Source organism: Vespula vulgaris, chromosome 5 (genome assembly GCF_905475345.1).
Source record: "Vespula vulgaris chromosome 5, iyVesVulg1.1, whole genome shotgun sequence".
Taxonomy (NCBI): Eukaryota; Metazoa; Arthropoda; class Insecta; order Hymenoptera; family Vespidae; genus Vespula; species Vespula vulgaris.
Window position 1 is genome coordinate 4592375 of NC_066590.1, and position 16362 is coordinate 4608736.

At 41.3% G+C, this 16362-nt stretch overlaps 1 protein-coding gene across 3 annotated transcripts in view; it reads left to right on the forward strand.

The window, feature by feature from the left end:
- Window positions 1-16362, forward strand: part of LOC127064313 (RNA/RNP complex-1-interacting phosphatase-like) — a 52402-nt gene that overhangs the window by 3193 nt on the left and 32847 nt on the right. For all 3 annotated transcript variants that reach the window (XR_007781626.1, XR_007781627.1, XM_050995231.1), the window contains exons 3-4: window positions 14017-14048; window positions 15104-15191. Coding sequence is in view for 1 of the 3 variants with exons in the window: in XM_050995231.1 (XP_050851188.1) it covers window positions 14017-14048; window positions 15104-15191 (120 nt within the window). In the remaining 2 variants the exon portion in view is untranslated. The remainder of the gene's footprint in view (window positions 1-14016; window positions 14049-15103; window positions 15192-16362) is intronic.

Consider the following 16362-nt stretch of genomic DNA (forward strand, 5'->3'; position numbering starts at 1 on the left):
GGGTGGTATAGTGTTAGCAAGAAAGCAACATTCTTCGTATCGAGATCTCGTATCGAGACCAAGCAAATTGCCACATTGTTACGTATGTCGACCCCCCGTCCGCGAAATGATATAAAGAAGCTTGACGTATGCTTACTCTTTCACACAGTCGATACAGCGCGATACTTCGTTGGATTCGTTGAATACCCGACTCTTTCATTTTCCTTTCTCCTTCCCGTCCGAGAAAGAAAGCAAAATGCTGTGTTTCTATACCATTCACATTTTCTTTCTGATGTATAGCGTTCATGCTGAGCAAACCATGGTCCTGGTGAGAGATCTCACGATGGTTCTTTCCACGAGAAAGAGAGATGGGGTGGAAAGGAAGCCTTTGAATCCTTCTTACTTCTTTCCTCCTCCTTTTTTTCTCCTCCTCATTCTCCTCTGTTTTCTTTTTCTTTCTTTTCCTTTCTTTTCCTTTCCTTTCCTTTCCTTTCCTTTCTTCGCGAGCCTGTTGACGCGTCGCCATGGAAGAAAATATCACCGATAATTTCTTCGCCTCTTTTTTTTTTATTTTCTTTCATCGAGGTCAGAAAGGGCTAATTGAAAATTGGCTAGCCCGTCGTTATCGATTTAAGACTCGTCTCATTTGCCACGTTGAATATGTTGATTATACCAGACCGTTTTCTACCTCTTCGTGGCCCCTAATTGATGGCATCGCGGTGTCGACTTTCGCGGGGCATAAACCATTTTTATATCTTCGGCTTTACCTCATTAAAGTACCGAAGGATGATGCCTCTCGCTAATTGAATGCTCCGTGCGATTTTCTTTTCCTTTCTTTTTCCTTTTCCCTTCCTTCCTTCCTTCCTTTCTTTCTCTTTTTTTTGAACAACGATCTTATACTTCCACTCGATAAGATTATCTTTAAATAATTTCGACTATCAACCTGTTGTGATTTACTCGCACACACGTTTTCTTTTTTATAGATCCTTCAAAATGTCGTGAGAAATGGATTCCTTCTCTTCTTCCCCTCCTAAAAAAAAAATAATAACAACAACAACAATAATAATAATAATAATAAAAAAAGAATGAGGATCTCGCGTTTGTCTCGAGCCATTTAATTTTCGCCTAACTCGGTGGTACGAACGAAACCGGTTATACTCGTCTACCGGTCGAACATCGGCACATCGGGCATCAGCAGCAAGTCGGAGTCTTTCGTGGACCGAGCGCCAGCTTGCAAATAAGTTTTCGGATCGGATCGGTCCAGCCTATGCATATAGCGCCGCGCATGCATACGCAAAATAGGAGGGTGCCTCGGCTAATTGATTCTGGCGTCGCGGGCATTACATAAAACAAGTTGGAGAGAGTCGACAGAACCGACTTGGAATCGAAGCCACGGGTCTGATTGGGCCCGCTGTGGTCGGCCGCGGGGGGTCACTCGTTAATAGGGCCTTCAAGAGGCCCACGCCAGTATCCATTCTCGCTCTTCCTTCGAACCCTTTACGACGAATGCTTCTTCATCTCTTCCGTTTCGTGCCTTGTAACAAACGTCCGCTCGCACGTAACGCGATACGCAACGCGCCGATACACCTTTCAAATCTATACATACATACTTATGTACGTACGTACGTGTTGTATATACGTATGTATGTACATAAGTTCGTTCTTCTTCCTCTCTCCATTTCTCTTCTTTTTACTCTCGCCGAAAGATGAGAATCACACGCGTGCCGTAAATATCTTCCTTCGTAATAACACGCGTATTTGTTCAGCGAGGGAATTTAAACAGTTTTCGGTAGACCTGTTTCTTTGACTTGTTTCTTTTTTATCCTCTCCCAACTACCCTTGCGATCTATCTCTTTAAAAAAAAAAAAAGAAAAAAAGGAAGCATCGTGCATCCTTACAAATTAAACGACAGGGAGAGTTCGAGATAATATATAAGAAGTGTATCGAAATTGAAATTGATTTCGTTGGTGAGAGTGTAGCGATACATAGAGTTCGTTTTATAGGTTTGATATATCTATACTCGTGGGAGAGAGAACGAGAGACATACACGTATTTTTACAGAACGGAATCTGCTCGAAGGCAATATCCGGTCGTTATAAATAGTCGTAAAAGGCAATGAGATGTACCCTGTATCGTCGTGTTTCGTTCGATCGCGTAAATCAGGTTCGTGATAAAAAGGGAAGATCGTTGTTGTGTACAGACAACGAATTGACGTGGATATACGTACATATTAAACGTCCTGTATTTTAATTTCGTTTTTGTTCTTTTTCTTCTTTCTTTTTTTTCCCTGCATTTTATCGAAAATTTATATTTTGTAATCGGATAACGTTTCGGTAGTTCGGTTTCTCCAAGCATCTTCGAGATCCCTGTTACCACCCACGCTCACATGCGTACGACTTTTGTCGTGCGTTCCGAATGCCAGAAATTCTTTCTTTCGTCGAGACTATCGAAACGCAGTGGGCGATTTCTGCACGACGGCTGAATATTAATTTCTGGGACTATAGGTGAACGCGTTGCTTTTTGTTTGGAAGGACCCAAAATAGAGGATGGATACGTCTCTCGACGTGGGTGATATCTGTATTTCAACCCCCTAAAAATCTTTAGCATTTCAGATGATTATCGTGTTAACTTCTCAGTTACACTCGGTCTAACCACCCTCGTCGTCATCATCCTCGTGGATAGATATCTGCACCGATACTTCTCTCTCTCTCTCTCTTTCTTTCTTTTTTTTTCTGTCTATCTGTCTCTTTTTCTTTGTTCCCGTCGACATGATGAATGGAGGGACGAACGAAAAACATCGCGTCGAAATTTACATAGTTGCGTAGACAATATAGCGTTGTAATTGATGTAATACTTTAATTCTGGATGTATAGCTAGCGAGAGAATTATCTTCTCACGTGCGTGTAAAATATCTTCTTTTTCTTTCCTTCCTTCTCTTTTCTTTTTTTTTCCTCCCTTCGTTTCCTTTTTCGAAACCGAAAGATTCACAAGAAGATATGATCTTTCTCTTTCTCGTATTTGTAATTACGAATATGATTTATAAACGAGTTCCTTCGCGATTATCCGACGTATTCGTGTCACGGTTGGTACATCGTTCGGTGGTCCATCTGACATTTTCGAAAGAGTTAAGCAATCGGCCCTTGACCACTGTGGTAATGGATTCGTACGCCGTCGGAAATAATAAACGGCGTCATTGTGTCTCTCTCTTTCTCTCTCTCTCTCTTTCTCTCTCCTTCCCTCTTTTTCTCTTTCTCTCCTTGTGGGACGCTAATCTGGCGGGTAAACAGCCGATTTTACGGTTGAAGTCTCTTTTAGGAGCTCCTGTGAGAGTTTACAGCGGTGAATCTTACGAAATCTCATGGAAAAAGAAAAATGCGTTCCTCGCGTAACCAAGTTCCGTTTTCTTCGTATTCGTTTTACTTCGTTTTTCCACGTAGATCCCTGCGTTATTCGAGTAAACAAGAATCCTTCGAATCCGATTTGAGATCGGAAGAAACGTAGCAACGTACGAACGACATTCCCCGTTTCCGTGTATTTCCAAACGAAAATGCGTTTCGTGTAATACGAACGAAACCCGCGTCGTGAAGATATTTTCGCAAGAAAATAAAGGATAAGTAAAGATTAGTAGGTACACGATTAATTACTTGAGAAATGCATCGTATCGCGATCCAGAAGGGTTCTACGCCCTTTGCCTGTGTAAAATTTATCGTCGTTTCGTGCCGGCATAGCTCTGCTAGTGGCGTTCCGTGTTATTAGCAATGGTAAGTGTTTGTTTAACGCTCCCCGTAGCGAAGAGGGTCCGATACTCCACCTCGCGTCTTTTCTCCTTCCCATGGAGCAACGAACGAGAGTTTGGCTAAGAAAGAAAAGGAAGGAAGAGAAAGAGAGAGAGAGAGAGAGAGAGAGAGAGAGAGAGAGAGAGAGAGAGAAAGATAGATAGAGAAAGAAAGAAAGAAAGAAAGAAAGAAAGAAGACGGAGCCGGCGATAGTAATTTATGCCGAAGTTAGCGAGCAACTTCGATGACTTTGTAAAATATTACTGATCCCCGTTTCAAAGATCTTATCTGGCTCCGACACCGCGTTTCGACGGAACGCCTTCTACTCTTTCTTCTTCTTCTTCTTCTTCTTCTTTCGTTTCCTTTCTTTTCCTTCTCTTTATCTTCTTTTAGTTATTCTTCTTCGTTTCCCAGCATCTTCTTCTTCTTCTTCTTCTTCTCCTCCTTATTCTTGTTCTTCTTGTTCCTCTTCTTCGTTTTCTTTTACTTCTTCTACTTCTTCCTCTTTTAGCAGGCTGGCGCCTCGAAAAGAGGAGTCGTGCGTCAAGTCGAGACCCACTGCGCCAGAACGAGTTTGACTCTTCGAAGTTACGCCACACCGATCGACAACAAACGAACAAAAGTCGTATAAACATGTCGTTTGCCGATGAAATTTTTCAGGAAGTGCCGCGAGCCGCGACCGTGAATAAGCATTTGCAAAATTGCACCCCTAGTCGGATTACTTCTCGTCGCGCTATTTATCGCTAGTTACGTCCCCCTTTTTTGATTTAACTTTCGACACGATGGGGGTGCTTGGCAAAGAATCCACATCTTGCTGTGTCCCACTTCAACATCGTTTTATTCTTACTATGTTTCTCTTCTTTCTTTCTTTCTCTTTCTTTCTTTCTTTCTATCCGTCTGTTTGTCTGACTGTGTGTGTCTCTCTCTCTCTTTCTTTTTCTCTCACTTGTTCCTTTTTTTTTCTTTTTAACAAGCGAATTTCATACTTCGTTACACCACGTATTAACGTAATGCGAGTTCGTCTTGTAAAATAGATCGTCGAATTATCTCATCAGCCAGATCTCTTGTTCTCTTTGAAGATCGTGGGCGAGATCGATTTTTTTTCTTCTTTTTTGTGTGTATATATATATATATATATGTGTGTGTATAAATGAATATACGTACGTACGTACCTACATACATATATACATACATACATACATACATATATATATTTTTTTTTTCGATGAAGAAATACCGGGACTATATTTCAGGCTTTCCGTGAACGAATAAATCGACGAGAATGGTGAAATCGTGAAATACAACGAAAACGCGTCTCCGGTCTCCTCTTTCTCGCTCGCGAACGGATACATTACGTCGTGAGATAGAAGAGGATAAGGATCTAGCTTTAGTACGGTGAAATACGGTAATATCTTAGGAGTAGTGCGTTTGTGGAAAATGGATACGAGCAGCATGGGTGGCGTGGGATGCCGTATAATCAAAAGAGGAAGCAATAAATATCGTAAAAAAGCTTTATTCTCTAAAAGCGATTGTTATCCCTCTCAATGGACCTAGCTCCTGCGTTTTGCCACGCAGACAGGATGAAATTGCGAATAAGTTCGAGGTTGAATATTTTTTATTTTTCGATTTTTTCTTCTCTCTTTTATTTTTTCCTTTTTTCCTTGAACGAAGCCGACGTGTTCTTTTCTTATCGTCTCATTAACGTTTCGGATTCGTGCCAAATTCGAAGCGTACGTCGGCACCGTTTTAATCGAGCGGGTTGAACGTGCGATTAAAAAATTTTTAACAGATTAAGACGATAGGGTTCATTCGTTTGTTTCGTTTTTGTTTATCTATTTCGTATTCGATTTGCGGGGATGGATTTTGAACGGGGTCGAAAAAAACGTAAAGAAGAGTTGCGAGAGGGATGACCGCGTAGGACACTTTTGTCTTGTACTTTAGTGTTATCCTGGGTCATCCATCGCGTTTCATCAGATATGCTGCTAGCTGGGCCACGGCCTATCTCTGCTAGATGAGATGGCGAGTGTCCATTTCGAGTCCCTCTCTTTTTCCGGGAACCCTACGGCGCAAAGGAGATCTCACAGTAGCCAAGACTATCTTTTCGTCCGATCGTGTTTCGCTCTCTTCTCCATTCTCATTTTGCGAAGCTTCGTTACGTTTAGGTACCTACGTACTACCTGAGCTCGTACGAATTGTGTTTTAACTCGTGCTTGCGTCGTATCATGTACTACGTTGACGGCACCTATCTAGCATACTTGTACGAGTCAGCCTAGCTATCGTTCCTCCAGATCGCTTTTCTTTCTACGAATTCCTTTTCTTTGTCTCGATCGAATCCTTTTTCTTATGAAATGTCGATGACACTTTGCCATTCGTTCGTCACGGCATATGAATCAAAGAATAAAAGGGAACACCGTTAGAATCCTTCCAAGTTACAAGCAACAATTCTGTTATATCTTGGACGAAGAAGTCGATGTACCATATAAATGCTATAGGAGATAATGCCACGCGGAAGTGTCTTCAGCAATACCTTCGACGACAAACGGAGATCGTTGAGAGAGAACCAACGCCATTTCGCTATTCTTTTATACTTCGAGTTACTCCTACTTCGACTCGGGGAGGCTCGTCCCTCTTTCTCATACCAAAATTGTTATTATATGAGAAACAGAGTGAAACGGAGAAATACAGAAGAAGAGAGGGAGAGAGATATAGATATATAGAGAAAAGCAAAAAGGAAATATAGAAGACGGGACAGCATCCGTTTGGACTGCGTCGGGTCCACGCGTAAAGAAGAGAAAGAGAGGGAACGAGAGAGAGAGAGAGAGAGAGAGAGAGAGAGAGAGAGAGAGAGAGAGAGAGAGAGAGAGAGAGAGAGAGAGAGAGAGAGAGAGAGAGAGAAGAGAAGAGAAGAGAAGAGAAGAGAATAGGAAAGAAAAGAGGGGTTTGTGGGTTTTGGTGTGGCATATCGGTGGTGGTTTGGATGCCTCGGATGGTTCTGAAATGCGGCATTGGCTTTATGCTTCTGGTACATAAATTTCGTTGGAATGGCGCACGTATGAAGCCGGCGCCCACCGTTCTGTATCCCACCTGCCCCTTCACCCCTACGATGCCACCCTATTTCGCGTCACATAAGTTTTTCTCGGTCTATGCACCCTCGACTGCTTATTCTCTCTCTCTCTCTCTCTCTCTCTCTTTTTCTCTTGTTCTCTGTTGGTTTGGAATCCAAGCCACGCCTCTCACCCCTCGATCGTCCGTCTGTTTACAAAAATGTCACCGGTATACCGGAGACACGCGAAGAAATTGCCAAATTTATTGCCTCTTCGTTCCTTTTCTTCGTTTGTCTCCTCTCTTTCTCTCCCTCTCTCTCTCTCTCTTTCTCTCTCTTTTTCTTTCTTTATTTCTTTTTCTCGTTCAACCGCTGCACGATTAGTTCTAGTGTTCACGAGAAGGAAGAAGAAGGAACGAAGGAAGCATAGCCGCCGGTGGTAAGCAGTGTGCCTATATCGTAAATCTTTCGACAGACGTATCGGTAGAATTGGCTTTTCAGTACCGTGCGATTCGTCGCGCGAGTTATGGACCGATATTCGAACGCGTTATTCGATCTTCTTTCTCCATTTTTTTCTTCTATTTTTTTTCCTCTATATATATATATTTTTTTTATTCTTCATTTCTTATTTATTTATACTTTTTTACGTAGACGTGACAGACGAATGCAAGTAATTTCGATTTTGTCAGGAAATAAAATTGATTCATTTATTTGTAAGAGTAGATATTTTTGTTGACTTCTTGATTTAAAAAAAAAAAAAAAAAGAAAAGAAAATAATATGATTATTTCACATCAGATTTTCATTAATTTCACATCTGTGGCATTTATTCGATGATGAATGAGCTGATAATAAGCGAATCATAGTTGAAGATTTTCCATGAAAAGAACTTGCTATGGAGTGGGCGTGTTCGGCTGTTTGACCCGATAGGCGCCTAGTTTAGGTGCGAGCCCAAATTCTAAGGATTCTTTGATCGAGTCTAGGGAATTCTTGGTTCGCGAGGATTCTTGAGGCGGGGTTGTCGTGTCGAAAAAATGAAAAAAAAAAGAACGAAGAAAAAGAAGAAGAAACAAACATTTGTTTAAAGTTTTAAACGATTCTGACGAGTCACGGCCGTAAATATCGAAGAATCGTTAATCTTTCGTTTCGGTCGTGACCGCTCGTTTACGTATAATGTATTCTCACCCTCGTAGTTAAAACAATCGGACGAAGGGAGTTTTAAAAGTCAGTCTTTGCTAAGAGAAGGAGGGGGAGGTGAAAGAGAAGGTGAAAGAGGAGGTGAGAGAGATGTGTGTGTGCGTGCGTGTGTGTTTATGTGTGTATACATATAAAATAGAAAAGAAAGGAGAACGTTCGTGTCTTTCGTTTTCGGCGGAAAGGGCCAAAGCTTGTGGAAAAAAAGGGTGGATGCGAATTAGGTCGAGCGAGGCTATGCTCCGTCGAGCGAGAAATATATAAGGGACTAATTACAGAGGTATAAATCTTCGTTTTCTCAGCGTGAAACATTCCTCCTATACTTTAAGTCGGTACTTTCTCAAAGAAAATTTTTAACGGATCTTTCGGATCCGTTTAAAGGATCGAAAATAGTGGTTGAAGCAATTTTTGAAGAAAATTCGAGTATTCGAAATCTCCGAGGAGATATTTCGTAGACCTTTTTTGCGGGTTATCATATTGTCCAGGCGAAGTTTGGAGATATTAGTCGTAGTTAAGATTAAATGGGGTTGAAACGGACCACCGGAGGAACAACGGTTGATCGAAACAAATTCGAGGAACAAATTCGTCGTGATGTCGGTGTCCCGCGAGTTCGGTCCCTCTTTTTGGGCACGCGGGATTCGGTCTCGTTCGTTCTGGAAAGGGGAATCGGAGGGACCCCCCGAGGCGCTTGGACCGCCCCGAAAATATTTTTAATTTTATTACAGCCTGTAATATGGAAATTCTATGGTCGCGGTTATCAGGTGTGAATTGAATTATAGCGACTGCCGACGAGCCTTACCGTTATTTATATCCTCTCGAAAAAAACACGTTCCTACACGTGACTCTCTTTCTCTTCTTCTTCTTCTTCTTATTCTTCTTCTTCTTCTTCTTCGTGGTCCTTGCAAAAGAGAAAAGGACAGAAAGAAGAAGAGAAACGCTTCTTCTTTCATGATTACTCGGTGGTGATAGGAAAAGACCGAGACGACGACAGTCTATAAAATTTCATGCCGCCATCGATATACTAATTCGTTATCTACACACGAAAAGAAGAGAATGGCGCGATGTTGTATCCTCGTATCGTTAATTCTTAAACGCTTCGCGTATAGCAGGTATCTCCTTTATGGTCGTTGGATACAAATTTTGTCATCGGGGGACTATGAGTCGAAAAAAAAAAAAAAAAAAAAAGAGAGAGAAAAAAAAAGAGAAAAGACAAAAATGAACGAGCCACTGGAGAGTGTCGGTTGGTGATTCAGAGTATTGCGATGAGATTTCTTTCGAGAGTAATCGCCGGAAGTGAAGAGAGAAGATTCATTCCATCGAGATCCAGGATCTTCTCTCGTTCTTCGAAAGAGTTTCACGAAATACTCGCGTACCTTTCTCTCATTCTTTAAAGATATTTCTTTTCTTTTTTTTTTATGCCTCTTCCCCTACCTTCTCTTCCTCCCCATTACAAAACCATTCCCGATGATATCTCGTGTCAGAAGATATTCGATAGAAGCTCGTTAATGACTATTCCAATCTAATACGGAATAACTCGATCGTAGATCTCGGTTAATCTAAACTAAAATAGAAAAAAAAGAAAGAAAAAAAGAGAAGAAGAAGAAAAAGACTTCAGTCGAACGTCGTCGGCTTTTCTAACGATCTTGGAATCGCAGATAGGCAGCGCGGAAAGAACTTAGAATCGCGCAAGATTATTAGCCTCTCCACGCGGGTGGTGAATCGATTTTCTACGGAGGCTTCTCGTAAAGTCGGCGTTTCGTTCTTCTCGAAATCGCCTTGTCTGCGGGGCACGCGTACCAGGATTGATGGTTCCCTGATTCATTTTTTATCTCGTCGATGGGGGAGACTCTTGATCCTTGTATGTTAAAGAAGAGGAGACGCACCTGTAGGATTCTCTGCACAGGCTAACGTCTTTTACAAACTCGTACGTGTGTGCTTTTCAACATCGAAAACATCTTTTAGAACGTTCCAAAGTGATTTAGGTAAACCATTAATTTCTTTTCTCTTTTTCCTCTCTCTCTCTCTTTCTCTCTCTCTTTTTCTTTTTCTTTTTATGGACTTTCACGAATTTGATTTAATTGATGCTTCTCTCTATGATCTTTGAAAATGTTTTATGATATATTCGTTTGCTCGTAGTAGTGAAATTATTTCACTATGGGATGGGATGAACTACGGACTGAAGTAGGGATAGGGATTATTATTTATCGACGTATAAGCGAAGAAAAGACGATACAAAATTCGCTCCTCCTAACGTCCACCATCCGTGGAGCAATAACGACGTCCTGGAGAATTCTCTGAGAGCGTAAACTCGACGTATGTAGGAAGTAAAATCGCTCGAACGATTTCTAACCACCGGCTAACCGTAGAAAAGCACGCATAATAATACATTGCTGGGACGTTCGATGCTCTTTTCTTCGGTACTACTTTCCGTACTATTGCTTCGAACGTAACGTAAACCATCGTCTCGCTGTATTTCCATGGCAAGGAGCATCGAATAAATAAAAAGCCGGAGATACACGTTGAACGATATCGAAGATGTTGAAACTCCGAACGATAGCTTTTCGAAGAATATGGGAAATGCGTGATAGACGTCGTTTGCATTTCGATTGTCAATGAATTGTTATATTTTCTATCCTATAGATATATACCACGTTATTTCTTTCATGACTTGAGGATGCAACAAAAGGAACGTTCGTGATATTAAAAGATCGTCGCTATCGATTTCACAAATATTTCGGATTCGACTAGAGAAATCGATGGAGTATTAAATACTTAGATATGTTGTTTATTCATTGTTTAAATTTGATAATTTTTTTGTTCTATGCATAAATAAGTACATCGTAGAGTACAATCGTATGGATACGTTTTCTTGGGCGAAAGTGGGTGCAACATTCGTGGTGAATCGCACGGAAAGACCATATAGACTTTTATATGGGTGTTCCTAACTGATCTATGCGCAAACGTTGCTCCTATCCACTTACTTCCTCGTTTGGCAGAAGATTTCGAGCGATTTAAAATAGGTCACCTACGATTCTTCTCGTCCCTTCTCAACCGAATGCGTATACGAGCGAGTAAAAGATAGAGACAGACAGAGACAGAAAGAAAGAAAGATAGACAGACAGATAAACAGACAGACAAAGAGAGAGAGAGAGAGAGAGAGAGAGAGAGAGAGATGAACGCAAATTCTCTCGAAATCCTTTCTCTCTCTCTTTCTCTCTCTCTCTCTCTCTCGAGATCGTATCCAATTTTTAACGAATGCGTGGGAATCGACGATATACTTTAATGCAAGAAACATCGAAGTTGACCTTTCGAGAAACATTCCTTTCTTCGTGTAAAACGGCTGAATCAGAATGTGACCTTTCGTAAAACTGAAACTCACTTCCCATTTTTAACGCACGTATGACACTTTTCCATTGAAAATATTATATATCGCGAAAACGACAATTACATCGATCGATCACTCGTAACAATATCCCTTTTGGTAGGATACCGGCAAGATGATAATTGGGAGAAAGAGCAAGGTCGTTTATGTTTATGTTTCATGTACGCGTGCCACGTATGTAAAAAAGATTCTCGTTGAAAAGTTTTCTCTCCCGGTGCCGGTTTTAGCAAAATCGTGGCGTCGATTTCAAGCCGGTGGACCTTTTCTCTCTTTCTCTTGCGCACGGTATTACAGCCCACTCGGTGCGAAAGCTTGAAAGGGCACCCTTCATAAATATTTCCAATAAATACCAAAGATATCTACCGTTGCCCAAACGCCCACGTTCGAGGAGTAGAGGGAGTAACTCGCGAGCGCACTCGATTCTTTCTACCAAAAGATTTCTACGGTCTTCGAGTGCGATCAAATATTTTCGATATCGATGATTCTCGAGAATGATCTCGATCTTCTCGTGAATGACGTTTTAAGAAAAACCTTGAACTTTCGTCGTCCGATATTTTTTTTCTCGTCTTTCTTTATCGAAAAAAAAAAAAAAATAAAATAAAATAAAATAAAAGAAAAAAGATTTGAGAAAAGAAAATTCGAAAGGATCGCAACTTCCTGTCCGGCTGCGGTAGGTCGGATCGAATCCGTCGATTTTTAGGATACACAGTCAGAACGTTTAAGGGTCCAGTTTGTACCTGGGATGAGAGGCACACGCGTCGTGAATGTATTTCGGGCGCGTACGCAAAGAAGGAAGAAGGTGAAGGAGGGAAAGGAACGATGGAAGGAAGTGCGTTTGGGCCGGTCACAAAAGCCGTACAATGCGGCCGCGGCCGCGGCTCGTCGTCCGATAATCCTGATTTAGACGCGGCCATATATTAGACTAAGGATCGTGAAATTGAATGGTGGAATCAGCGGCGAGAACGATCCAACTTCAATCCCGTGCGAAAAATAAACTCCTTCGAAACGACTCGAAGAAGAGTCTAAGGTAGGGTTGGTAAATTTTGCAGGTGGGCAGAGGCTACTCGGTCGGTCTTCCATCTCTCTCTTTCTTTCTGTTTATTTTTTTCTTTACTTTTCTCCTCTTCGATCTCGGCATTCTCTCTTTCTTCGTTCGATCCATTGACCAAGGCGCCATTCCCGAATCCTTTCCTCAAGGAGTGCCGAGCTCTTCTCCCGAAGGAGGCTCGTAAATCTCCGTATTTACTTCGCGCCTTTTTCCTTTCTCTCTTCCTCTCTCTCTCTTTCTTTCTTTCATTCTTTCATTCGAAGCGTAAATACGTAAATCTTCGTTCGACCGAACGACGGACGTCGTATCTCTTTGCCCGTTATCATTCGCACGTTCGTTCGACTTTTATCGTAGATATCGAATGATAATCGAAAGAGATTCTTAGAAACTTCTTTTCATTTTTCCAATTTTTCTTTCTTTATTTTTTTCCTCATCCTTTTTTTTTTTTCTTTCTTTTTATCGTTTCTCCGTCATGTAACGCAATCGATTGATTTCGTGGTCGTATCGAAACGACTTCATGTTCGAAAACTCGTTGTTCCGGCTAGTACCGGGCCGGTCTTACGGAACGACAAGAAAAGTATCTCACGCCTAGTCAACGTCGGATTATTACGTTCGGACACGAAAGCGATAGGGCAATGGGCCCGTTATTAATGCGACCGATACTCATTCCGTACTCATCCGTAGATACGATCTCTCCGCCCAGCCAATCGGATCGCGCGGTCTAAACCCGTAATTACCATTAGCCCACCCATAGCGGGTGCTATGCTAAGGTAAGAGGACTTTGAAGGAGGGGAAACTTTCAATTTACGTGCCCCACGATCCTCGGTGAGCATCGTTTTACGCGTCTCTTTCTAGTCACTTATATATTCTTCGTCGGAATAGATTAGACTGTTGGTAAATGAAGAAATTTCAGAACTTTACGAATAATGAATTTATTTCTTTCAATTTGTATACGAAAGAAAACATTTATGAGATTTATTTACGACGAATAGTCACGATCATTTAATATATGTATATCTAACGAGTATTAAGATACAATTCGAAGATACAACATCATCGTAAATCGTGTAAAATACGATGATTAATAACGTGTCCGAGGCTTGTACGACTGTCCGCATTTATTAGCTTCGAAACGATATCACGTGCGAAGGTGTATCGACGAAAATCGCTGGGTCATCCTTCTCCTTTGGTTTTCTTTTCGGAAGCGTGCCTTTGACTCCTCGCCGTGATTATCGCCGTCGTCACGTATCGTTATCCGCCAGGTCGAGATTTCGGCCAATCAATCAACTCGAAAGATGCAGCCCGATCTACACGAACGCTTTCGTGCGTACCGTGTTGCCTTCTCGCGCTATTAATTATCGTGGCTCGCGTTACGATGACTTTGCGTTTTACTTGCTAACTTTCGTGCGCACGGTAGACCTCTCTCGAGTCGTGAAAGAAAAAGTCATTCGAAGTGATCTTCCCTTTTACATCTTTCTCGAGATATATCCTTTTGATACCGAAAGACGTCTCTTTGGTATTTAAAAGGATTAACGTTTTATTTTATGGGCATTCGTTTTCGTTTACTAAACGAATTATTTTCTTTTTCTGTTTCAGGCTGTAGTCAACAACTTAACGCCCGAGCAAAGGTGAGTGTTATAAAAGTATATCGGTATTTTGATATAACGATGAGCGCAAAATCATTGAGAGGAGAATCATAGAATTAAGCATAGAAGAATTAGCGAAAGCAAAGAGTTGAAGGAGAAAGAGAGAAAAACAAAATAGAAAGAAATGAAGATGTTGGCGAGCTTTTAACGGCGTCCGCGTCGATTTTCTCACTTTCTCGTTCAGAACGTAAATCTCCGTCGAATCGTATTATCCCTACGTTCTCGTAATATATCCCGAATCGAACCGATTCTCTTTGTCGATAAATTCCGCAGCACCTTCTTTTAATAACTTCGAGAACGCTTACGATGAAATTGGAGAGAAAGAGAGAGAGAGAGAGAGATCGCGCGTGTGTGTACGTGAGAGAAAGAGAAAGACAGAGAGAATGAGGGTTGTTTATTTATGGGGGTTCGTTCAGTTTCGTTTTCGTCCGTGTCCTAGAGACAAAGCGTTCGGCCCGTGCTCGATGCATAAGAGACAGAGAAGAACACAGTCCGTAACGCACCTGGAGAGACTCTCTCAGAAGCTTTTTGATATATCGAAGGGTATGGTGAAACTATTTGGGCCGACACCCCCGCCTTAATCCGGCCCCTTTTATTTTTGTCGGTACCAACCGAGAGAAATCCCTTTCCAGCTGCGATATATCATCGAGTCGTCGTCGTTGTCGTCTTCGAGCCCTTTTCGTTTATCCTTTCTTCTTTTTTTTATCTATCTATCTATCTATCTATCTATCTATCTATCTATCTATCTATCTATCTATCTATCTATCTATCTTTTTTTTATTTTCTTCAACCCTTTGATCGCGTCCTCCGAAAATATTCTACTCGACATATATACGCGGTAATATCAGAGAAACTCCTACATAGATCCACCTATGTGATCTATAAAAAACTTTCTTTTCTTGCCTCTTTTGCAATTGAAGAAGGAAGACATCGTTCTCTTCCGTTTTACGATGACGCGATGTAATGCATCGTTTACGATGTTATCAATAAATTGAAACGTTCACATTTATAATATGGCCTCATATCCGCTGTTACAGATTCACAGCAACGATACTGCTGCAAGCGTTTCCACGCCTGAAATGTATCGTCGATTTGACCAATACAGAACGTTACTATGACAAAAAGGTAAGTTCATCACCTTTTACGAATTCAATTTTTCTTTTATTTATTTTTTTTTTTTGGTAACCATTAACGCGGAATTATCGTTAGATTCATACTCAAATATTTTTACTTTGTTTTCTATATATATATATATATATATATATATATATATATATATATATACGCACACATTATATACATAATTTAAGAATATTGCATGTGTCAATGTTTGAATGACCGGAATAACAGTGACATTAAATAAATTTGCGATGACTACTAAGGCCGATTTTCGTTTGACGACGGTAGGTCAAAGAAAAAAAAGGAAAAACAAAAAGAAAGAACGAGAGGAATTTCTTAGCATTTAGCTTACTCCGAACAAGAGACGTCTTCTCTTCTTGTCTCTCGCGAGCTGCTGCCGTCACCTGCCGCATTCCTTGATCAGTTAGATATCCGAGAGGAACGTCTTTCTTTCTCTCTCTGTCTTTTGGACCTCTCAGCTCGGTTCTCCCTTATCTCCTTTTATCTATCGTTCCTCTACATTGCTTTCTCTCTTTTTCTCTCTTTCACCTGTCCTCGACCCTTTTCGTTCTTTTACCACATCTCCTCCCCCACCCATCATCTTCTTCTTCTCCGATTTCAAACGACTAATATTGCGGCAGGATCAGTTTGGACTTTATTAAGCATTTAGGAGCGGTCGAGAGGGTCCAGTTAATTCGTTGGGTCGGTAGGAGAACGAATTAATGAACTTATTATTAGATTTTCGGAATAGTCACCGTGGGCTGCTGTTGCTGACGGGAACGGAGAATCTCGATCGAAAACCAAAGAGACTCGATGATCTGTTGGTTGAGTGAGAGCACGCATTCGGTACGCCTTTTTTTTCTGGGTCAGACCTGTCAGGACCGAGAACCGATCAATTATATTAATAAGTCCCGAGGAAGTCGGTGCGGTCTTGTCTCAGCTTTCGTTTCCAACTCTTTTTCTTTCTCCTGTTTTTTTCTTTCTTTCTCTTTTTCTTTTTCTTTTTCTTTTTCTTCAAATGGTCATTCGCTATACGCACGCGTGAAAGAGAGAGAGAGAGAGAGAAAAAGGAGAAATATTTGAAAAACATTGCGGTCCCATATGATGGAGCATCAATCGAGCCAGCCGCAAGCAAAGAACAATTAACGTAGCGGAACCTTAGGGTGTCGCCCACGCC